The sequence below is a fragment of the Mchenga conophoros genome, linkage group LG22 (assembly GCF_057382185.1).
Source record: "Mchenga conophoros isolate Kocher_MC1m ecotype Shallow Benthic linkage group LG22, M_conophoros_male_GT1.1, whole genome shotgun sequence".
Classification (NCBI taxonomy): Eukaryota; Metazoa; Chordata; class Actinopteri; order Cichliformes; family Cichlidae; genus Mchenga; species Mchenga conophoros.
In genome coordinates, this window is record NC_140546.1 from 29,838,293 (window position 1) to 29,861,731 (window position 23,439).

Genomic DNA, 23,439 nt, shown 5'->3' on the forward strand with positions numbered 1-23,439 from the left:
CTGCTTTGCTTCCAGGGCCCAAAGGGTGAGACTGGACTCACTGGAGAGACTGGGCGTGTTGGAGACCCAGTAAGTAGTTCCATCTAACAGGATTCACTTTTTAACACCAAGCGCTACGTTTTCTGTACGATAGAGGATGACGATGACCTCTGTGTTTCTACCAGGGTCCACCTGGCGTAGCTGGCCTTCAGGGTCCCCGTGGACTACCAGGAAGTGTGGTTAGTCTTTTCTTTCTGATCATTTATGTCTGTTGCAAGTGCTTCCTATGACTTTATACTACACATTATTAAATTAAGCTAAGAATTATTTTTATGTTTTAGGGCATACCGGGAATTATTGGGCCTCCAGGTCCAGCTGGACAAAGAGGAGACAAGGTCAGTCACTTATGTTTAAAATCCATGAGTGTGTTTGGTGGGTGTGATTTGACAGGATCAGGACTTTGCTGAGACTGGTATTGGCAGAGAAACAGACTGCTGAGAAAAAGAGTGACCTTGTATGTCCTCCATCATTGTTTCAGTTTGTGAATTCATTTGAATCCTGCTGCAGCAGCTACATGTAGGAGTAGCAATTCAGAGCTCTTTGTACTCTCTCTGCAGTTTTAATATGAAGGACAAGGTGTATAATAATTATAAGACTGAGATTTAAAATAATAAATGATCATACATAGAATTGAATTTGACTACTTTCAGAATCCAGAGCAACAGAAAAAAAAAGTATCTGAGGCATCTGCTTTGCTGACTTGAGAGACAAAAGCAGAATCTTTTTATTCCATTATTTATTTTAGGGGGAACCTGGAAAACCAGGACAACAAGGTCTCGCAGGACCACATGGAGAGCCTGGTTTGCCTGGACCTCCTGGACTACCAGGGAAGGGGAAAGATGGACAAAATGTAAGGCACAGCTATGTTATTTACTGAATGTTTACCATAGTTCATCCTACAAATATAATGATATTTAAAGTCATTTAATACAATATCATATTATAGGACAGTGCCACAATTATGATTAGAATAGATCAACTTGTCTGGATTTCAGCCCTTCTGTATCACATTAAGATTTTTTTCATCTCCATCACCATGGCAGCTGTATCCATCTCTTATACTGTCAAAGGCTACACCATGGAGCCAGCTAACACAAGTTAGAAAGAGGACAAACAAAAACAAAAAACACCTAAAATTAGAGCACAGGCTCTTTGTAAGGGCTTTATTACATAGCATCCATAATATTTTTCCAATAATTCAAATGAAATGGTCAGAATGGCACAAACACAGACAAGAGGTGTAGCCGACTGCTACTGGCTACACCCACCCGAGGACAAAATTAGCTCTAAAGATGTGCATGACCGGCTTGTAAACAAGTTTTCAAGGCTGAAGTTGGTATTTGAATGTTGGAGGCTGACTCACTTTTGCAGCCAACCTCAAGTGGCCTTTAGAAGAACTGCAATTTTAAGGAATTTTGCATAGAATTTTTATTCATTTTTCCTATTTGTTATTCCTAAGCAGTTTACCTTCAGCTGCTTTAAAGTTTGGGAGAATTATCCTGGTGAACACTGCCAAACCATATTATTTTCTCTTTTTATTTGATTATTATTTGACACTTGGCAAATCTTATGAAGTCTATCTGCATTTTAACAACAGAAATGTATGCTTATCGAGGTTAGGATTACCTCTCCCGTGTGACTGTGCCTCAGAACAGTTTTTTGTATTTCCACATGTGTTCTGCTTGTAAACATCTCCTTGCCTGTTGAACCGCAGCGTAATATGAGCACTTGTATGAGGCAGAAAACAAGCCTGAGTAGGCACATTTTGTGCTGGAGCTCAACATGTGTCTTCATCATTTTTCACCGTGATCCAAACATGTGGCCGTCCTGCTGACGGGGCAGAGCAAACAGGAAGGACATTGTTAAGACATATAACATTAAAACAGCAGAGGGGCACAACGGATTTGCCTCACAGCAGTTTTCACTCCCCTTTTTTTTCTTTTTACTTCTTTTACAGCTGCCAGGTGCGGCCCTGAGGCCTCGATACAGTCACGTGCATGAAGAATAGGAGCTCTTTGTGGACCATAAATGATTTATTCAAAGATGTTTAATTGCAATATTTTGGTTAATAACCAATTTTATTTGTGGTATTACAGGGAGACCCGGGGCCACAGGGAATCCAAGGACCCCCAGGGCTGAAGGTAATGTCATTTCAGAAGTTTGTAAGAGTTTTCTAGGTCTCCTCAGCTGCTCCGGTTTATCATGCACAGGTGCTCCTTTGTTGATGTGGAAAAACGTTCTTTTTTTTTTTAGTTGTTGTTGCCCGAATGAGGAAAAAAACAATTCATCTTTGTAGAAAGCAGCAAAAGCAATTCCCGTGTCCACTGCTCTGTGACCGTCGCTCTGATTATGACTGCCTCTTTGTTGTGAAGAGCTTGATGTGAAAGTTTCAGCACGCGTGAGGCTGGGAAGGGGCATTTGGTGGATTTATGGTGTCAAACTGCTCACCCTCATCACCGAGACGTTTTCTCTTCTGACTACAGAAATGTCTTAGATTGTATTTGTTTTATTCATTTTTTCCCCAGTCACTCAGAAAAAAGTTGTATTTCTGGGTTTGGCAATCATTGCTGAATGCAGTGCGCCAGAACCTTAGCTAAACATACTGGCAGCTGGAGGGTGAAATAAATTTAGCTTTTTCTTTTCGTCCCAGGGTCAACCAGGGTCAAGAGGAGAACCTGGGTTACCAGGGGACAGGGGTCCTGCAGGAGAAGGCAAAGTAGGACAAATGGTACGTACACCACGCCACAGTGATCCTTTTGACCTTCAGATCACTGGTAACCCGTCTAAGTTAGTGTTGTTGGTTTTTTTTTTTGGTTTTTTTTGGTTTTTTGCCTGTCCCATTTGGCTCTTTTGCCATCAGAATTATTGTCTAAAGGCAAAAAAAGATGCCCAAATGGATTTACTTTACCAAATTGACCATCCCAGCCTTGCCGTAATGGTCCATTTGATCAATCAATCAATCAATCAAAGCTTTATTCGTCACATGCAGGTTGCCCTGCAGTGAAATGGGACCCCCCCCCCCGACCTTACACATATAGCACAAACATTACATGGGGATACAGGTCGGAGATTGGTAGAATCAGAGAAAAACATTGAAATGTACACTACAGTGGGGAAGTACAAGAGGAAAAAAGAGACCCCTACTCATGCTGTGCTTCCATGGTAGGACAGCATGAGAACAGGAAACAAAAAAACTCCTTTGCACAAAAAAGCACATAAATGTCCACAGCACAACATTGTGAAGACATGACAAGCCACAGGGGTGGGTGGGGGGTGAGGAGTAATCCGAAGAAACACAGCAGCCACCCTGCACAGCGCTATGATTCCAGCGCGGCACACAGACCCGCCGTGTTCCCTCGCCGGAAACAAGCATCGAAGGCGTTGGAAAGGGAGGGGGGATGAGTGAGTGCCTATCAGTGTAAGTGTATGTGTGTGCGTGTCCATAGTTCAGCGGAGACAGTGATTCACCTTTTATTGTTTATTTTATTTTCACTTACTGAATACGGGACAGACTTGACTGGGGGAAAGAAGGGGAAAAAGAAAGAGGGAAAGAGAAACAGCTGAGAAGAGGGACGGGGGAGAAGGGCAAAAGACAAAAACCAACAGAACGGGCAGAGAAAAAAAATGCATATATCGATCACCTGGATCACCTGCTGAGAAAGAAAAAAGAAAACAAGCAGAAGAGAACAAGAGTAATAGAATAAACAACATCACAATGATATATGGGAATATGACAGTAAATACTAAATATTAAACATTATTGTGCAGCACATAAGATCAACAGAACACAGTGTGCTTTGAGGTAGGAGCCAAAAAGGGTGTAGTTTGTGGGTGTGATCACCCATGTGTACACCTGTGAGCATGGACGCGTTTGTTTTTTGTTTTTTAAAAGGTTCCTTCATGTAATGATCTGCTAGAGGGTGTGGGGGGGCCACAGCCCCATCCTCCAGGGCATGAAGCAGGTATGGAGGAGATCAAAACTCCAGACATCCAGAGGCCCCCAGAACACAAGAGACCAAGGAAGACCAACAGAGGGGCAGCCGCGCCACTGTCCCAGAAAGAGCTGAGGAGAGTCCCAGATGAGGGGTCACTCAGCAGCCGCGGAGCAGAAGCCAGGGGGAGTTGCAGTGACGCGCCCGTGAGCTCCACCGGCAGCCAGCCGTGCCTGAGTGACCGAGCCCCAGGCCGAGAGGCCGGGGGCACCCCACCTCCGAAGTGGCCCGAGCGAGCCCCAGGCTCCAGGCCCCGATAAGCGGCCGCCAAGGAGTGAGCCGGTGTGTACCCGGACGCCCATCCCCGGACACAAAGAACCACCAATGCACCGATGTCTGAGGGCGTCTGCCACTGGTGGGGGGAGATAGGCCTCCAAACCTTGGAGGGCCTGAGGTGTCCCCAGAGAGGTGGCGCCTGATACCCAACCTGACATATAGACACAGACATACAGGCACACACAGATACAAACATCCATTCCCACCCTCATGCTCTCATATGCACTTACTCCACACTCAACCAACGTGGAGACAGACATAAAGAGACGTTGTACACACGATCACACTCCCCAAGCGTACTCTACAAACCGGGTCTAGGTACTCTTGCCCCTGGAGGGGGGAACTGCACCCAGACCCAGGTGGTGTTTCCCTTTTCCCTGCGGTGGGGGGAGGCAGACCGCCCCGACTCCGCAGCAGCAGGAAGGCCCCACACTCCAGACCGCAGTTGGATGGCCAACTCCTCCTCCTAGTCCTAGCCCCCCCGCTCCAGCAGGCCGCAGAGAATGGGGGTGAGAGAAGACTCCAAACCTCCCTCCACCCGCTCATTGTAGTGTTGATGCATGTGTGTTTTAAGGTGCATTTAAAACCCAGGAGGGCATGGAGCTACCTGCCAGAGAGCAGCAGGTAAGCGCATGGTCCCTCCTGCTAGCCCTCAATGTCTACGTGTATTCAAAATTGAGAGGTGGGCAACGACGCCAGGGGTGGGGTGTACACCCTGATGGTACTTTGGACTCCGTGTATCGTGCCCACCCCCAAGATCCTATATGTATGTGTAATGAGAGTGTGAGTAATGTGAATGTCTAAGTTGTGGGATAAAATTGAGGCAGAGGCAGCCAGAAGGGGACAGAGGGGGGGGGGGGGGGGGGGGGTAGCCTCCTCTGCACCCCTACTCCAAGGTCCTGCATGTGTGGGTGGTTGTGGTGGAGCGGGAAGAGGGAGGCAGCTGGAGATGGGGAGGGAAGGAAGGGAGGGGCAAGTGACCCCTCCCTGGGGCCAGCTCCCCCGCTGACCCCAGTAGGCACCCCCATACTCCGCGACCCACCAGGGAAAGGGGGCCCAGGCCCATCCAGACCGGGGCCCAGTGCAGCAGCGCCTCCCGGCCCCACAGAGCCCGGGACAGTCCACCCAACCCCACCACAGAGAAAACTGCACCCTCCCCACCATCCACTCATCTTCCAGACTACATAAGACAATAAACACCCAGGCTGAGATCTTCCTCCACCTCTCCTGTATCTCCCCCTCCTGCAGAGGGAGCTCCTGAGGAGAGGAAAGCTCCTGCAAGATGTGACAATCTTCCCCACCAGTTGAAGAGCCCCCCAGGTGGCTCGATGCGGCAGAGTGTTGTTAATGCCCATCGTATTTTTGTTTAATTTTTTTTCTCTGCTTGCAAGCACCAAAGATAAACTCTAATGCCAAAATATGTAACACTTTACTGGAAATATAACATCTCATCGTCTAGATCCTGAAGATTTACAATGTTGCTTTAACGTTAGCCACAAATTTCACCATGACTCTTGTTTACAGGGACCTCCAGGACAAACTGGACCATCTGGACCTGTGGTGAATATTTACTGAAGCATTTTTTAAATAACTCCATGCTATTATTGTATCGTCTTTAACGTGCATTTCTGGGTTTAAGGGTTTGAGGGGTCCACCAGGTGTTGCTGGTCCTCAAGGCCCAGCAGGTCACAATGTAAGTCCAACACTGAAATATTTACTCATAAATAAGTTCATTTATGCTTCACTTGTCTTGACTTGTATAACTCTCTGCAGTGAACCACAGTTTTGGTGGATGCTGATGCATGCCTGTGATCTTCAGCTGATAGAAAATGTAATGTGTGGCTTTTTCTCCAAATGTAGGGTCTGCCAGGAAGGCCAGGAGAAAAGGGCTCACCAGGAGAGCCTGTAAGTACACACAGCGAGAGAACACCAGGCTACATCAGAGCTTCTGTTTCTCCAGCTGTTTGCTTAGTTTTAGTGCATGCATTAAATATAAAGCGGGATATGAGAACACTTTGTCCTGTCACTATCACTAGGATCATGTGAGTTATCAGAGCAATTTTTGTTGGTCGCAGCTTTTTTTCATGAAAAGGTTCTAAAAAGGCCTAAGCTTAGCAGCTAAATATGTTTCTCAGACTTTAACATGACACAAAATAGACATAAAATGAGAGCAATATTGGAGAGAGACTAAATTACTACTCAGATTGCTGTTTGAGCATGCTCGGGAGTTTGGAAAACTACATGCAGTGTATGGGGGTTTCAAAGTAAGTACAAAACATCAGGCCTGTTGCTCGTCGGTCTAAAACCTTGGTTTGCATCCAGCTCTTGTTTGATGGCCACACGCTGACTGCAGTGACTGATTGTGGGGGTGTCAGCGAGCTTCCTCTGAAGGTTTTTCAGGTGTAGCTGTACAGCAAGGATGAGGGAACTTAGTCATTGAGGAGGGGCTCAGAGTAGTTTGGGTGGTTTGGGCATCTTATGTGTCCTCTCTGCCTTGACGTCACCTCAGTATCTTACCAGAAGACCTGGAGGCCATGACCTGGGCTCCTCTGCTTGGACTGCCACCCCCACGACCTGGACCCAAATAACTGGCAGGAAACAGATGCACGGCTGAATGGATGTTGCTTTGTGTTAACATGTTCATCCTACCAACTTTATAAGGCTACATTTTATTCTTGTTAAAGATTAAAGTCAACCTTAGAGTGTCACTAATGTAAATGGTCAGCTTCTGGCTGCAGCTCGGGGAAATGGGAATAAAACTCTGGAATCTAGTTTTAAAGTTGAAGTTGGAAATCTTGAGAGTCCACTAGAACGCAGAATTCATTTTGGAGCAAGATGTTTATATTCTATATATATATGATACTTTTTTTGGACACAATTTTGGCTTGTGCACAGATCCCTTGATGTTACTTTGTTTCCATTAACTCATTTATTTTCTGTCTCCCAGGGAAAAGCCCCAGACTTTGACCCAAAGGTAAGAAGCCATTATTTGATATGATTTGATATGTGGATCATTTGATGACAGCGTGTCTGTGCCATCTTTAGGAGTTTTGCTCAGACTGCCCTGCAGGACCACCGGGACCACCTGGACTCCCAGGAATCCCAGGAGATAAAGGACAACAGGGATCTGCTGGGAAAAATGGAGAAGATGGATACCAAGTGGGTCAAAGTTATTAACATGTCATAATTAAAGTGAATGACCTCACTTCACTTCTCTTGCCTAAAGTCTATTATAATGTAAAAGCATGTATTTAAGCACATTTTATAAAGTGTGTGTTTGCTGCCCTGTGTGAGTCATGAGGTCAGAGCCTCGCCATCCGTCACCTGCTGTGACGGATGGCGAGGCTCTGTCTGCATCATTAGCTCGGCCTCCTCTGGGGGGTAGCGGTGAGCGATTAGCAACCAGCGACGGTGCTCGCCACTGTTGGCTCGGACAGAGACTGATGGTCTGCTGTGTCACTGCAGGGCCCGCCAGGACTAGCCGGACCTCCAGGGGCCTCCGGAGCCGATGGAGGAAAGGCATGTGTGCTCACTTACTGCCAAACTTATTAGCTGCTTCAATCAGTTATTTTTTTTTTTTTTTTTACATCATTCAGACGTTAGGGAGATATTTTGAACTTTATTTTCTCAAGCCTAACGTTTTTCCAACCAAATGCTTTTCTCTTTTTGTCACCACAGGGTGTAAAAGGTGATCGAGGACCTGCTGGAAACCCCGGAGACAAAGGGGACAAGGTGTGTTTTTCCACTGTGACATTTCCAACCTTCCTCTCGCTGTGTTTGAAGAAACATCCGATGCAAAGTCTTCAGCTCGATTTTAATGACCATTATCTGTTTAATAGGGTCACCCGGGGCCTCCTGGTCATCCAGGTCCTCCTGGATTAATGGGTACACCTGTAAGTCGATGTTTCAGCCTTGTTTACAACATTGTCAGAATACGTGAAAAGTGAATATTGACCTCCACTGACATCGTCTCTTCCTCTTCAGGGTAACGATGGGTTGCCTGGGCCTGCGGGCCCCCCAGGACCCCCTGGAGAAAAGGTCGGTTAGCACCCTGTGTACTTTCTGCTCAGAGAGCCCATTACCCATGTGTCATTATTGTACAACCCGCTTCCCTCTAGCGTGTAGGTCACCGTCCTGTGCCGTAATAATGGCTATTAATCATTTCTTTTTTGTTGGTGACCCGTTTTTGTGTTTGTTTTCACCAGGGCAAAGAGGGTCTCAAAGGAATCCAGGGACCACCAGGGCTTCCTGGCTTGATAGTAAGAAAAATCATGAGAACGTAAAGCATCATGAATATGCAGTTCCTGCTGGATGCTGTGATTATTTTAGGCAACAATATAAAACCATAAGTGGGCCTTTGGGTCTTTGATGCTGCAGACCCTAAATAATTGTTTTCCTTTATCACAGGGGCAGCCTGGCAAAATGGGAAAAGATGGCAGACCAGGTGAACCAGGAGAACCGGTAAGTTGATGGAAATGACCCACAGAGCATAAAAAGTTTGAACACTAACTGGAAGATATTGTCTGTATTTATTTATACACACATACTCACTCAAGGTGTTTCCTTTCAGGGCAAACAAGGTGAAACTGGACCCCCAGGAAACTCAGGGCTCAGGGGACTCCCTGTAAGTAGCCAGCAGTAGATCTGATAGAAGAACCTGGTGATATGCAAATTGCTGTGACTGATTCGCTGCACCTTCTCTTTCTAACCAGGGCTTCAAAGGCCACAGAGGAGAACCTGGAGCTCCAGGAACTAAGGTTGGTTTGCTTTTAATGTATTTGAGCAGAGAGGTGCGCTGTTAAACAAGAATAATATGTTAGAGACATTACAGGAGAAAGAGAAGGAGTTATAGGTCAGTGTTAATGAATGGTCAGGTACAAAGACTGAAATCATAATGATTAAAACGCAGCCAATGACCAAAGGAAAACTTCAAAATACCAGTTTAAAGACATCTGGCTTTTGAGAGTAACACATAGAGACATGATGGATAATTCTGAAGACATTTTTCATTTTCTCTATACCTGTTTATTATCTTTTCCACTTAACTGAATAACTGACACATGAAACGTAAGGAAGTTGATAACCACCGTTGCAATACTATCGCCTACTGAGGCTTTAACGTTTCTTTCAGCCAGTTACCACAAAGAAACGCTGGCTATCTTGAGCTTGCCTGGTAGTCTAACCCTCAGTTTAACTAAAACATAGCTATTTTTCCTTTTTCATGCAGTATCAGACTCCTAAAGCAAAGTAAAATAACCCACCGCATTACAGACTATATCAACTATTGTAATGCCACGACTAAAGAATACAAATACTGAGAGATTCCAGCAACAAGACGGGACACAGTTTCTCCTTTTACTTCACAAGGCCGCGCATAAACAGCTGACCTTAAAAATGCGAGCTAAAACCATTTTGAGATTCTGGCAGTGCAAAAAAGCAGAAAATCTGCACCAGTGCAGTTTTATTTATGTTTTGTGACAGCATTTTTTTTCCTGAAGAGGTGTGCAGTTTGCCAGACAGCGTGATGGGTCCTGAAACAACTACCCAAAATAATCTTGGTGTCTGTGCAGACTTGCTGCATTCATGTTACCCTCAAGAAAAACCAAGTAAAACATGCAAATATAATCAGTGACGGTGCGACAAAGGACAACAAATGTAGCCGCGAGTGTCGTCGTTGGTGGCTTTGAAAACTGCCGCACCGTCACTTTCTCAACTGCTCACAAATGCATGCAGTGTGAAACTGGCGAGGAGTGTTACTTAGTCTCTGGCTCAACAGCCTTACTCACAGCAGGGGTGCAGGGTATAGCACACAGCCACGTTCGCTGTTTAGCTCGCCGCACTGCACCGTCACCTCATATCTGACACCAGCCCAGAGGCTCACCTTTTTTTTTTTAAACACCTGTTTTAATAGAGACTCATCACACCTGCTGCTTTCTTCTGGATTCTGTCAAAGCCCCGTGACCAATAGCATGGCTCATTACAGACAAGTCTGAGTGAGTCACAGCGAGGCAGGCAGCCTCCTCGCCCTGCAGCCACTCTGCAGACAGCTTATTAGAGGAATTGTTGCCGTAGACACAAGACTTACCCTTCATTATCACCTCCATGTAAATTAAACTCAATCTTAAAATTGAAAGTAGATTTTACAAGTGCAGAATGTCTCAGCGTAGTCTGGAAGCATCATATAGATTCTTACAGGAAGCTCTCTGGTCTGCAGTGTTGTGTTATTCTTATAAGCAGCAAAGGTTACATTATGAGTCATCGTAATGTAACCTTCATATTCTCTCTTTGTTTAGTTGATGTTTTTTGTTATGTGGCACAGGGAGAAGATGGAAAGCCGGGATCACCTGGACGTGACGGTAAAGCTGGGAAAGAGGTACGTGGTGGGTTTTATCAAATTTCGCTTCCTTCCTTTCTACTTTAAGTGCTTAATGCATTTTTTAGAGAAGTACTCAGGCCAAGGTTTATCACACAGCTGCCCTAAACTAACAGTAGTGGGAATTAGCAACCAGTATGTGCAGTTTTTTAACTTTAACATTATCGTTTATGAGTTTTCTAGAAATTTTCAAATGTACTGTTTTACAAAAAAACCCCAAAATATTATTATTATTTGACGAAACTGCCAATAATTTGCCAATTAATTTACTTGCATTCCTAAACTGAACATTTTTTAGTGAATGAATGTTATGCTTGATTAATTTCTGAGTGCTGACTCAAACTCGGGTATAAAGATGTAAATTCAGTTACTCTCCTAATAAATAACTGTCACACAGCTGTGTGGCAGGTCGTGTGGGACACAGTTGCAGAAATCAGAGACAAAGAATAAACTAAAAGACAGTTGTATTGCCGTCCTAAAGCTCAATAATTCACAAACTCAAACAAAGAAGAAGCTGCGAAAACGTGGAACTCGAGGAAGACGCTGCGAGAGGAGAGGACGTGACAAAGGGTAGTGGAGGACAGAGACAGTAAATACACAGGAAGGTAATTAAGAAAGTGGAGACAGCTGAACAAGAACAAATCAGGAATAACAAGACAGGGGAAGCAAAACTGAACACAACACACAAGCATGAAAAGGAAAACACAGTGATTCCAGAAAAATCAAAACCCAGAGATCATGACGATAACAATATAGCTCTTAGTTTTAAACACGTTTGACAGATTTCTTCTTGTTTTTATGATGCTCTCATTCATTTATTAAGCACTGTACATATATACAGAAAGGGGCACCACAAGGAAAAATGCAGCTTTTATTATATTCAGTTTTCAGCCCTTATGGCGCACTGAGGAACAGACAATACATTTAAAGGAAAGAAACGTACACATGAAAAAACCCCAAATAAACCCTGATAATGCCTCGACTGCAGCTCTCTGATATCCCCCCTGCTGTAAACATTTGTCACCCCCTTCAAAATCCTCCAGCACGTTCTGTCTCAGTCGCTGTGATCATTAATGTTGTCTGGAAGCAGATGTATTGATTGAGGGAATGCAGATAATAAAAAAGTTTCTTCCTGGCACACCATCATCTTTAATCATGTCTTTTATAACGACTGCGGCCAAGTCGTGGCAGTGCCGTTTTTATCTTTTGTTTTCTCTCTTCGTCAAAGTGAAAACTCGCACATACACTCAGAAACTGCAGGATTGTTATGCCCCCATTTTTCTTGTGGCACGGTGTGCAGTAGCACTTCACAAAAACCTCTTTCACCAAGCTGATCCTCTGGCTGTGAGGCAATGAGACAGAATGTTCTCACAGCTCACGTCTCCTGAAGTAAGAATATATTTTTCACCTACAACAACAACAATTCCCATTTAACAGCCTCCTACAGGAGAGGCTGCGGTCCAGTAAGGCTATGCTACGTAAGGAGATCAAATTAGCCCTTTGCATGTTTCTTTCACTATTGAGCAACACAGTCGACTGAGTGCAGCTCAAACTGCCAGGTCACAAATGAATGACCTGATGCTACACGTGATGCTACTTGAATCTGGAAAGCATGCTCCAGTGTAAGAACTGGTGTTTACACCTGCGGTTCTTTGGCTACAACGTGGCGATGCAGCGTGGTTTTTCCCATCAAATGCAGGCTCTGCAGGCGGATGCTAAAAGAGGCTGAGGAAGCTTTTCACTAAATGAATTCTGAGCTTGCTTTATTATAAACCGCTCTGCATAAATCAGAGGCCTGTAACGGCCGACTTGTCCAACAGGCAAGAAAATGGCAACAATATTTCTGTGAGCAGTAGATATTGTGGTATCCACACTGTATTTCAGAATGTGATTAATCTCCACTCTCTGCTCAGATTCAGGCAAATGCTGCACAAAGTAATTTTACAAAGCTTCGTAATGTATTGAGCCGTACTGCTAAAGCAACACAAGAGTTTCTCAAAGTCAGTCATCTGATCTCAACCCAACAAAGCACGTTTTTCAGTTACTGAAGACCAAACTGAAGGCAAAAGACCCAGAAATGGGCAACAACTGAATGTGGCTGTAGTAAAGTCCTGGCAGAGCATCTCAAAAAACGAAATCCAGCGTTTGTTGATGTCCGTGTGTTATAGAGGAGCCAGTGACACCTTATAGAATGGACCTAAATCTCTGGCACTGTTCACCTTTGATTACTCACTTGCGCTGATATCAACTGCTTTAGCGACGTTGGGGACCAATCAGAGCTTTAAAAAAAAAAAAAAAAAAAAAATTGGTATAAACAGCTGTAAATTGTAAATGTTAAACGGCTGAAGAAAATAAAATACATACAGTATATAATACGAGCAATAAAAGAAATAAGTATCTTCATCTTTCCGCCAGTACACATTTACTGTAGTGATGAAAAGATGCTGCTCACTCCAGAACGGAGGGTTTTGCACTGATGCTAATATTTAGCATCTGGCCCCCATTTTGGCCTAAAGATGCGATAAAATTCATTCAACCAGTTTGAATGCAGGGTACTAATGTTGTCTTCTTACAGGGTCTTCGGGGACCTCCAGGGCCAGAAGGACTTTTAGGCCCAAGAGGAGAGCCGGTGAGTCATTTTCAGTCACTGGCATGGCTGTCTGATGCAGAGAAGAGACAGCACGGTGTCACGCTGACAGATAGGGACATAAAGTGGCACTCAAGCTGTTTCTCTCACTGCCCTTCCTCATCAGTTTTTTTCCATTATATCCTTTTTTCTTCTTCTTGTTTTTTTTACTTGTATCCCAGGGCAAGCCGGGTGAACCGGGACCGTCAGGAAAATCAGGTCTCCCCGGAACACCGGTGAGTTTCCTCTTCCTGTTCTGCAAAATCTTTGCATTCAGTTTTACTGTTTTTTCACCTTTGATGTAAGAAGCACGTATCCCTAATTTAACTCTGTGACAAGCACCCAGAGAATGAATGAGCTGAAGCAGTATTTTCAGTGATAGCAGAACAGGCGTACATGAAACTGAAGGCAAGAGGAGACTTTTTGAAGAAATGAGCTGTCAGATTTTGATGGAACATCAATGTTGCTCTGACTGGGGAGGGAACATCACTTTCCCTTGAGTGAGGAAGGGAGTTGGCCGGGTTGCTGCTAGTTGAAGAAAAAAAACCCTCAAAGTCAAGTGAATCAGGTGATCGTCATTTTCTAGAAGACTCATCTAGTAATTGTGTTTTGACGCGCACCCACAGAGACACGCCTAAGCTGAGTCTCTGGTGACAAAAGGTCTGAATTGTCTGGTGATGCAGAATGCAACCAAGGTTATTGGAAGGTTTTGCACAGAGTGCCTGATATCAGGGGAAAAACAACTCTGGCTCACAAGGTTTCCTTCAGGGATGATTTTACAGTGAAAATGTGAGTGTGTGAGGATTTGGAGAAAAGCCAGCAGTGACAAAGCTATCGGTTAAAGAATTGGTTCACATTTACATTTTGAGTCTGTCAGGAAACAATATTCAAATGAGCACTTGAACGCTAAACAGGTTTCATTTGCTGTAATTATCAGTCCTGTTCAAACTGGCCATTAAATGATCCCTTTCTAAACTGCTTTGAACATAATTGACTGTAATCAGAATCTACATTCAGAGTTCACTTGAAGCAGTTGTGAGGGTTAAGCATCTTACCAAGTGGATATCGGAGTTAAATGAATTCCCTTTGCATATTTTCCTGAACTGTGTTTCCAGGCTCAGTTGCAGAGACTCAGTCTAAGCTTGTCACAGAGTAGCTAAGTAACCTTTATTAGTTGTTTAAGCTTAAAACGTTCATTCTGATTAATCTTAAAAGTAGAGACAGTGTCCGTCATTCCAACCATGTGCAGTGGTGCAGTACACAGTAAAATGAGATGACATCCCTACACGACCATGGTGCTACATATGACATATAACAGACAACCAACACAGGACTGCATAAAGTGCAATGTGCAAAAATTGCAACCCTTCCCCCTCCAAAAAAAACAACAACAAAAAAAACAAAGGCAGTGCAACACTACATAGAAGACAACGATGTGGACCCAAGACAGTGCAATAGAAATGTGCAAAAAGAACCTTGGTGTATGAAGGTGTGTGTGTATGAGATTGTGCAGCTAAGTGCTCAGTAGTGACAGTTTGGGAGCTGGTTCTGTGAAAGGGAGACCCTTCAGCTTTCAGGCCTGTCCTCTGTGGAACGTGCTCCCAGTTTGGGAGCTGGTTTCACGGAAGAAGGGTCTGAAAGCTGAAGGCTCTCCATCCCATTCTGCTCTTAAATTCTCTAGGAACCAGAAGTAACGCAGGAGTCTGAGAGCAAAGTGCTCTATTATGGTGATATGGCACTATGAGGTCTTAAAGATAAGATGGAGCCTGATTATTCAGGGCCTTGTATGTGACGAGAAATTTTTAATTTTAATTTATCACGGAGCCAATGAAGAGAAGTGAGTATGGGAGAAACATGCTCTCTCTTTCTAGTCCCTGTCAGTACTCTCGCTGCAGCATTTTGCATCAACTGAAGGCTTTTCAGAGAGCTCTTAGGGTGAGCTGATAATAATGAATTACAATATTCCATTTTAGAAGTAATGAATACATGAACTAGTTTTCCAGCATCACTCAGACAGGATGTTTCTAATTTTAGAAATGTTGCACGAATGGAAGAAAGCAGTCCTGCATATTTGTTTGATATGTGCATCGAAGGACATATCCTAGCAAAAATGACCCCAAGATTCCTCACAGTGTTACTGGAGATAGATGTAGCCACCATGATGTCCCCCAGTAGTTTCTTGGTGATGGTTTTGTTGCCATAATATGAACAATACTTCTTGCTTTGTAAGAGAAGCCTTGTATGTAGAATCGGTCCCAGCATCTGCCCTTGTTGCTACAGTAACACTAGGAAGAGCAGATGTTGGAGACTGCACTACAACCAAAGTTAATGCAACAGTGTGCAAGTCACCTTCGATGTGGTTACTTAGAAGATGGCGACCAGCCTGCAACAACTCAGTTAGTTGCTGTGACCATTATTGTTAGTAAATCTTCACCAATCTGTCTGTGAGTGATTGCAGTCAATCCGAGTCAGAGCAAACCTCCGTGTGCCAAACCTATTCAAACTCCTTGTGACTGAAAGTCATTACGTAGAGGTTCAATGTGTAATGTGTTCCCAAAAGCGAAACCCAGCCACCAAATTTATGCACAAACACTAGCAAGCTAGTGTTAGCCGATAACCTCTGTTAACCTCTGTGCACTGAACCTCTGAACCTTATAGGCTGCAGACACACAGAGCCACTAATAGTCTGTGCAAAACACAATGAAAGTTCCTCAAAAGGCACCAACTACACAAAGATGTTTCAGAGTTCATTGAGTCAAATTAGCTGAAGTGAAGCCCAATGGACAACCATCAGCATCAGTCAGAGAGACCATTCCTCTAATTCTAAGGCAGCTTTGTAAGTCATATTTCACATAGAAGTACTCTGCCCTTTTTTATACGTGGGTTTTAAATACACTTAGTAGGACCTGAGAGCCCAAACAGGAGAGAGCATGCTGAGCGTGGTCAGAGGTGAAACGCTGGTGTTAAATTACTCCTTAATATCAGGTGTAATAGTAAATCATCATGATTGCTATAAAACACCTCGCAGCAGTGACATTTTTAAATGCCGTATCATTAGTATGATAAACAAACCTTTATTTGAGGGTAAATAAATCCTGAAGCAAACTGTTTATTGTAAAGCAGTGTCACATTATTGGAAATGTCACAGCTAAACGTAGAGTTGGTAACGTCAGAGTACTGAGGAAAAGGCTGAAATATGCAGAGCGTTTGTTTAGTGATTCGTGCTGAAATCAAATCAGCTTATGTGTCGGTATCATGTGCAACGAGAATGTTAATAAGCTGTGGGAAGGAATAGCAGGACCTGTGCACCGACCTGTGGGCTGAAGGATGGTATCTTTGGAGGTGGACTAAATGTTGCTAACTGGAGGGCAGACGATATGCAGGAAGTTATCAGAGGAGTCGATGATATCAGTCAGCAGAGGAAGCAGATCAACAGGAGCAGCCCGGGGGAGGGAAGAGGGCAGCAACCAGAATGCAGAAAGGTTACAGAAGGAGATGGAGAGTGATTTCAGTGGATGGCGAAGGAGATGTTCAGAGGAAGAGTCAGATATCGACCAAAATGGTATCAGATGTCAGATTTACCATGCAAAGAAAAGGAAGGGGTGCAGTGAGTGGAGAGGAGCAGAGGTGATAGAGAATCACATCAAAGATTTAAAATACAGCATTTTTTAAAAGAAAGTGTCGATAAAATGGGCATTAATACGTTTCTCCACTCTGTGGATGCATTAAGCAGCTTGTCTTTGAGCCCACGCGCTGGTTAGAAAATATGAATTTTAATGTTTTCAAGCCACAATATTTATGAAAATTTCATCCAGAGCTCTGCTGCATGCTGAGCAGGAAATGCAGCTAAATCTGCAGTAATGATGCAGCCCTGCTCATCTACAGTGTGCCATGTGACAAACATGTCTCTGCTGTCCTACAGGGTCTCAGGGGAGACAAGGGCGAGCCGGGCAATCCAGGGTTACCAGGCTTCAGTGGACCTAAAGGCCCCTCGGTGACTGCAAGATTATTTATTTATATATTCATGTTTTGATGTAAAGATTAATCGCAGCTCGCAAATACGAGCAGCTGTGGGTAATAATAGCTTTTATTTTGATTTCCAGGGTCCGCCCGGTCCAATTGGCCCAGAAGGAAAACAGGTAAGACTTTCCAAAAGAGAACTGATGACGTATCATCTTTATATCCACACTAACATTTACTTGTCTGTGGTATTTTGTAGGGTGTGCCGGGCAGAGCTGGTGATCGCGGTATCAAAGGAGAGAAGGTGAGCAGCGCTAGGAGTGTAAACCAAATCAGTTTTGCTGACCACTTTCGACATACACACTTACACATTATAGCAGCGTGTGACAATTACTGATGTGCCACAGGATTTTGAGTCAACCAGACAAATATGCTAGAAATGAATTTATACGTTTCCCCCCAAAATCCTTTAAAGAAACTTAAAATAAAGAAATAAGGGGGAAACTAATGACTTTATTGTGCTGAGCACACTATAATCGCATAGAAAACATGCCTGTGTGTGGGTGTGTATGAACTGTGGGGCTGTAAATGCAGGGCAAACCCACACTGCCCACATGTGGACCATAGCATTTTTGCCTTTTTATGTCCACACTGTCGGCTTGCTGATAAACAGCCCTATTGGCTCACCTGTTGGCTAACCCATACAGACCCGGCCAACATTTTACTCCACCACAGTTTTCTATGGGCAGTCTACAGTGAGGTTGCCCATAGAAAAGCCACACAGGGCTCTGTAAGGGCAAATTTGCTTTAAATGCCACACTTTAAAACAAATCTGACACAGACAGCAAGAACATTGGAGTGTGTTAAAGTGTGCGATAAGAGGATGGAGGCGTGGTGTCTGCACCATTTTATTAAAACAATGCAGGTGTCATGATACGTAGGTCTACATGCTGTTAGATCAAAACCACCAATAACGTGTGAAATGGCATTTGAGCTCTTATGTGCAGATATGAATAGAAGTGTGTTTTATTATTTTGTCTTGCTTTTGATGTGCCTTGGACACAAAAATTGATTCAGTTTGTAACAGAAGATATTTCTCAGTGAAGTGAGTGGTCAGAATCTAAAAGTAACAGCTACACTAAAAACAGCACCGATCGTGTGAGGAAGTGATCTTAACGAAGAGATCAGACAAATCTGAATTAGTTTTGGGTATTTTTGGTTTTTTTAAATATGCACACTTCATGTATAATGTCAACCATCTTAAAAAACACTAACTTTTGCCCAGCTGCATTGCTGGTTACTTTGGGATCATGTTCTTCGAGGCTAAACATTTACAAACATGGTGACATCTGTTCCAGGGAGATCCAGGTACAAAGGGAGATAAAGGGCAGTCAGGAGAGCCAGGTATGCCGGGAAACCCTGGTCCCCCTGGCAGGAAGGGCCACACGGGGATGATGGGCATGTCAGGACCACAAGGAGAAATCGGAGCCCCAGGGCCACAAGGACCTTCAGGAAACCCTGGCCTTCCAGGGCCCAGGGTGAGTCATAAACCCAGCTGAAATAGACTCTGAAACAATATCGGCCCTACAGCAGTATGCACAGCACCATCAGATGATAATTTTTCATTAGCATCTCTGCTTCTCCAGGGAGAGTCAGTGTCACTGGAACAGATGAGGCGGCTCATCCAGGAGGAGCTGGCAAAACAGCTGGATGGTGAGGGGTTCTTCTGGTACCCTTTGAGATATTTGTTCATTTGGGTTCAATGAGAATAACCTTGCTAGATATATTACGCTAACCTTTCTTTCTGCTTCCAGCCAAATTAGCTTATCTCATGGCTCAGATGCAGCCAGCACATGTGAAAAGCACAGCGGGCCGCCCCGGACCTCCGGGCCCTCCGGGTAAAGATGGCAGCTCTGGACGCCCTGGGCCTCCTGGAGAACCTGGGATGCCCGGACAGAATGGAGGAGAAGGACCCAGGGGACCCATGGGCCCTAAGGGTAGGACAAGATTCAGAGAAATGTTTTTTGGTTTGGTTTGCTGCTATTGGTTTGCTTATGATCGTCGGCTCATTGTTGTTTAGTTGTTTCCAAAACAAACACCCAAAATAAACCCAAAAGTATTGTGGTTCTCAACATTGTGATGAATTCCATAACATCTTTAAAGTTAGCGACAGGCATACTTTTAAATTTCTAAATAAAGCGCTTCTATAATACTGAATTAGCATTAAAATTAGCATTTTAGCATATTAGCATTCCAAACACATCCCTGACTAAATTACTCTAAATGACGACACTAGCATGTTTTAGTATTTCCTGCCTGACTTATCAGACCACACACAAAATGTGTATCAACCAGCAACTTTATGTAAAAGATGGACGGAGCTTCCAGTTGTGAGTGCACAGTGTAAATTTTGTTAACACCTACTGTGCCGCATAGTGGTTGGCCATCTTGCGTTTCCTCTCAGTTTCTATTGCAGTTTGTGCATAAAACATTTTTGTGCATACTATATTTTAACACATTTTAATCATATCAAAACAACAAATCAGGAATACAAAAATGTGGCCAATATTTTGTGATATTTTACATTTTTATCCCCAAACGAACTCAAACACTGGAGTTTATCGAGTGAGCATAGGCTGTTAGATCGCTGTTTACATCTCAATCCCAGGTTTAGAGTTTCCACAACTATTTACCTTGGAGGAGTTTGTCAAACCTTGTGAAATATGAGTCGATGAGTCAGTGAAGCTCACTTCTGTCCGATGACATGATGCTGAGGTGAGCTCTTGAGGTGTTGTAGAAAATGTCTGTCAAAGCACTGCTGCTTTTACTGAAGCTTTCTTTGAAGTGGATCTACAGTTGACAGACGCTTGGTGAATAAACTCTCATATGGTGTAAAAGTGTGAGTTAGCTGGCGTAATGTTAGCTTATAACCAGATTAGCATCAGTCTCGGACATTGTCTCCTGCCCCATGCATGAAGCTGTTGGAGAACTGGTGCTCGTTCAGTGACACACTGCTGCATCATGGGTGCACAAAGGAGCATTGCTGCCTTCCTCCCAGCAGCTGTTAGACTTTTTAACCATCATTGCTCCCAACAAAAGCAATACGATGTTTATATTCTAGTTGTTTATATCACTGCTGCTATTTGCACATTTTTTCTATTTTCTGTTTTTAATCATTTTTAAAATTAATATTTAATACTTAATTTAATTAATAATTAATTAAATTAATTAAACTTAATAACTGTACAGTTTTTGTCTCCAATGAGGGACAATAAAGGATATTTCTATTCTACTCTGTTGTATCCTGGCAGGTGTTTAGCCAGCTGGTGAGGTAGATGAAGGGGTGGTGGAGATATATAGTTTAAAACATCCATCCATCCATCCATCTTCATCCGCTTTGTCCGGGGCCGGGTCGCAGGGGCAGCAGCCTAAGCAAAGAGGCCCAGACCTCCCTCTCCCCAGCCACCTCCTCCAGCTTATCCGGGGGAATACCAAGGCGTTCCCAGGCCAGCCGAGAGATATAATCTCTCCAGCGTGGCCTGGGTCTGCCCCGGGGCCTCCTCCCGGTGGGACATGCCTGGAACACCTCACCCAGGAGGCGCCCAAGGGGCATTCTTGTCAGATGCCCGAACCACCTCAGCTGGCTCCTTTCGATGTGGAGCAGCAGCTGCTCTACTCTGAGCCCCTCCCGGATGGCCGAACTTCTCACCCTATCTCTAAGGGAGAGGTCAGCCACCCTTCAGAGGAAGCTCATTTCTGCCGCTTGTATCCGCGATCTCGTTCTTTCGGTCACTACCCACAGCTCGTGGCCATAGGTGAGGGTAGGGACGTAGATCGACCGGTAAATTGAGAGCTTCGCTTTTACACTCAGCTCCCTCTTCACCACGACGGACCGGTGCAGCGTCCGCATTACTGCAGCTGCAGCCCCAATCCGTCTGTCGATCTCCGGCTCCCTTCTCCCATCACTCGCGAACAAGACCCCGAGATATTTGAACTCCTCCACTTGGGGCAGGAACTCATCCCCGACCCGGAGTGGGCACTCCACCCTTTTCCGGCTGAGAACCATGGCCTCAGATTTGGAGGTGCTGATCCTCATTCCCGCTGCTTCACACTCGGCTGCGAACCGTTCCAGTGCGAGCTGGAGGCCCCCACCCGATGAAGCCAACAGAACCACATCATCTGCAAAAATCAGAGATGAGATTCTGAGGCCACCAAAGCGAAAGCCCTCCGCCACTTGGCTGCGCCTAGAAATCCTATCCATAAAAATTATGAACAGAACCGGAGACAAAGGGCAGCCCTGGCGAAGCCCATCACCCACCGGGAACGAGTCCGACTTATTGCCGGCAATGCGAACCAAGCTCTTGCAACGGTTGTATAGGGATCGAATGGCCCGTAGCAATGGGCCAGACACCCCATATTCCCGCAACACCTCCCACAGGACACCCCGAGGGACACGGTCGAATGCCTTCTCCAAGTCCACAAAACACATGTAGACTGGTTGGGCAAACTCCATGCACCCTCAAGTATCCTGGAGAGGAGAAAGAGCTGGTCCAGTGTTCCGCAACCAGGACGAAAACCGCATTGTTCCTCCTAGTTTAAAACAGTTATTAGTAATATCTAGGTATTTAGAATGTCAGATAATAATTCCTTTGAGGTACACAGAGTTAGACCTGCTGTAACGTGGGTTGTATTCAGTGGTTGAGAGGAGGCTGCAGTCAAAAACCACAGTGCTTCTCCTTTAATAAACACACTCTTCACTAACCTTACAAGGCCCGGTTGAACGGCTGCAGTCTTGTCATACACGAAGCGAGCAGTGTTCATACAACCCGTAATATTACTTTGAGTTAGGGATGTAAAGATATGAGGTCCATCTCAGTCTATACGTCCATGTGCAAGCACGTTTCTCCCACATCGTACAGAGGGCAGTGACACATACTAGTGACATCACTAAACATTAACTTGGGTTGTCTTAAAGAGACACAGTTGTGACTGTTACACTGTTTCTACATTCTTCTCTGTAGAGCTTCTTTCAGCGTGTCAGAGGAGAAAGAAGTCAAACTCCTGCATGGGGCTAAACTACGAGAAGATAACAGAACAAATGGGAATGAAATAAAAACTTAAAGTGAGAAATGGATGGATTAAGTAGTGTGGGATTTTTTTAAAAAAAATCCTTTTTTGTGCTTGTTAAGTCACTGATGAGGTCCAGAGAGATTTCATGTCAGAGACTGAGAGAGAGTGGAACAGCGGTGGTTGAGTTGAGACTTCGTCCTGTCTGCGTTTGTGCGCCTCACACCAGCTGCTCCTTTAAACTTTCATCTTAGGGCTCCCTGAGACAAAAGTTGTGCATGCCGTCTTCACCGCAGCTGTTTCAACATGACATTATCAGGTAACCACAGGTGTAACGCGAATTCTGACCCTGCTCCTTTTACACAAGCTAGTGTCGCTGTGGCCTTCATAGTGGCCTTCTTTCCTGCCTGTGACGGCGTAAACAGGACATAGTTAATCCGATCAATCCTGCCTGCGTTCACCCTGCTGTGACATGTCAAAATGTCTCCTGAGAAAGAGAAAAAAGAAAGAAGCTGACGGGTTTGTAGACGCTAAATGCCTGAATCACTGCGTGCATCCTGTTTAAAATTAATGGTATACAAGCCCGAGTGGATTTTTATCTACTGAGGTCATTGCAGTCATTCTAAAGCCGATGCAGTACTGTCATAAACTAGCAGACTGGCTGTAATACAGAGTCAGTATGCTGTTTGATCCTGTGGGAGCTGATCAGCTTTTTTCGTTCTTCAAAGCAGCTTTTTGTTTAGTTGTCAAACCAACATATCCATAAATTTAAACCTGGGAGCAGAGTCCTGTACGATGAAGCGAGTTCAGCATGCCCAGCGTATCGTTCCGTTAGCTGATTCACAATTACAATCAGGAAAAAGGTCGCACAAAACTGGTGATCAACTTGTAACGCAGCAGCAAAATCATCTGACCAATCGTGAATATGGAAAGTGTGCTGGAAACAGAGTAGCTGATGTTTACAAAGTAAGATAAACCTGTAATATTAGGTGGAAAAAGAGTTAAATACACATTACAGACTTGAAAGTAACACAGCTGCTGCAGACAAAGCAGTGGTGAGAGTGTAGGAGGAAAAGAGCTGGAGTAGTTTAGATTTGTAAGCACTA

General features: G+C 44.4%; 1 protein-coding gene across 5 annotated transcripts in view; it reads left to right on the plus strand.

The window, feature by feature from the left end:
- col22a1 (collagen, type XXII, alpha 1) overlaps positions 1-23,439 on the plus strand; it is a 70,714-nt gene that overhangs the window by 43,002 nt on the left and 4,273 nt on the right. For all 5 annotated transcript variants that reach the window (XM_085262338.1, XM_085262341.1, XM_085262339.1 and 2 more), the window contains 28 exons: positions 16-69; positions 165-218; positions 321-374; positions 785-889; positions 2,136-2,180; positions 2,690-2,767; positions 5,832-5,867; positions 5,947-6,000; positions 6,168-6,212; positions 7,255-7,281; positions 7,353-7,466; positions 7,773-7,826; positions 7,986-8,039; positions 8,147-8,200; positions 8,292-8,345; positions 8,513-8,566; positions 8,715-8,768; positions 8,878-8,931; positions 9,020-9,064; positions 10,627-10,680; positions 13,256-13,309; positions 13,489-13,542; positions 17,229-17,300; positions 17,410-17,445; positions 17,526-17,570; positions 18,625-18,804; positions 18,913-18,979; positions 19,081-19,263. In XM_085262338.1, coding sequence (XP_085118464.1) covers positions 16-69; positions 165-218; positions 321-374; positions 785-889; positions 2,136-2,180; positions 2,690-2,767; positions 5,832-5,867; positions 5,947-6,000; positions 6,168-6,212; positions 7,255-7,281; positions 7,353-7,466; positions 7,773-7,826; positions 7,986-8,039; positions 8,147-8,200; positions 8,292-8,345; positions 8,513-8,566; positions 8,715-8,768; positions 8,878-8,931; positions 9,020-9,064; positions 10,627-10,680; positions 13,256-13,309; positions 13,489-13,542; positions 17,229-17,300; positions 17,410-17,445; positions 17,526-17,570; positions 18,625-18,804; positions 18,913-18,979; positions 19,081-19,263 — 1,834 coding nt within the window. The remainder of the gene's footprint in view (positions 1-15; positions 70-164; positions 219-320; positions 375-784; positions 890-2,135; positions 2,181-2,689; positions 2,768-5,831; positions 5,868-5,946; positions 6,001-6,167; positions 6,213-7,254; positions 7,282-7,352; positions 7,467-7,772; positions 7,827-7,985; positions 8,040-8,146; positions 8,201-8,291; positions 8,346-8,512; positions 8,567-8,714; positions 8,769-8,877; positions 8,932-9,019; positions 9,065-10,626; positions 10,681-13,255; positions 13,310-13,488; positions 13,543-17,228; positions 17,301-17,409; positions 17,446-17,525; positions 17,571-18,624; positions 18,805-18,912; positions 18,980-19,080; positions 19,264-23,439) is intronic.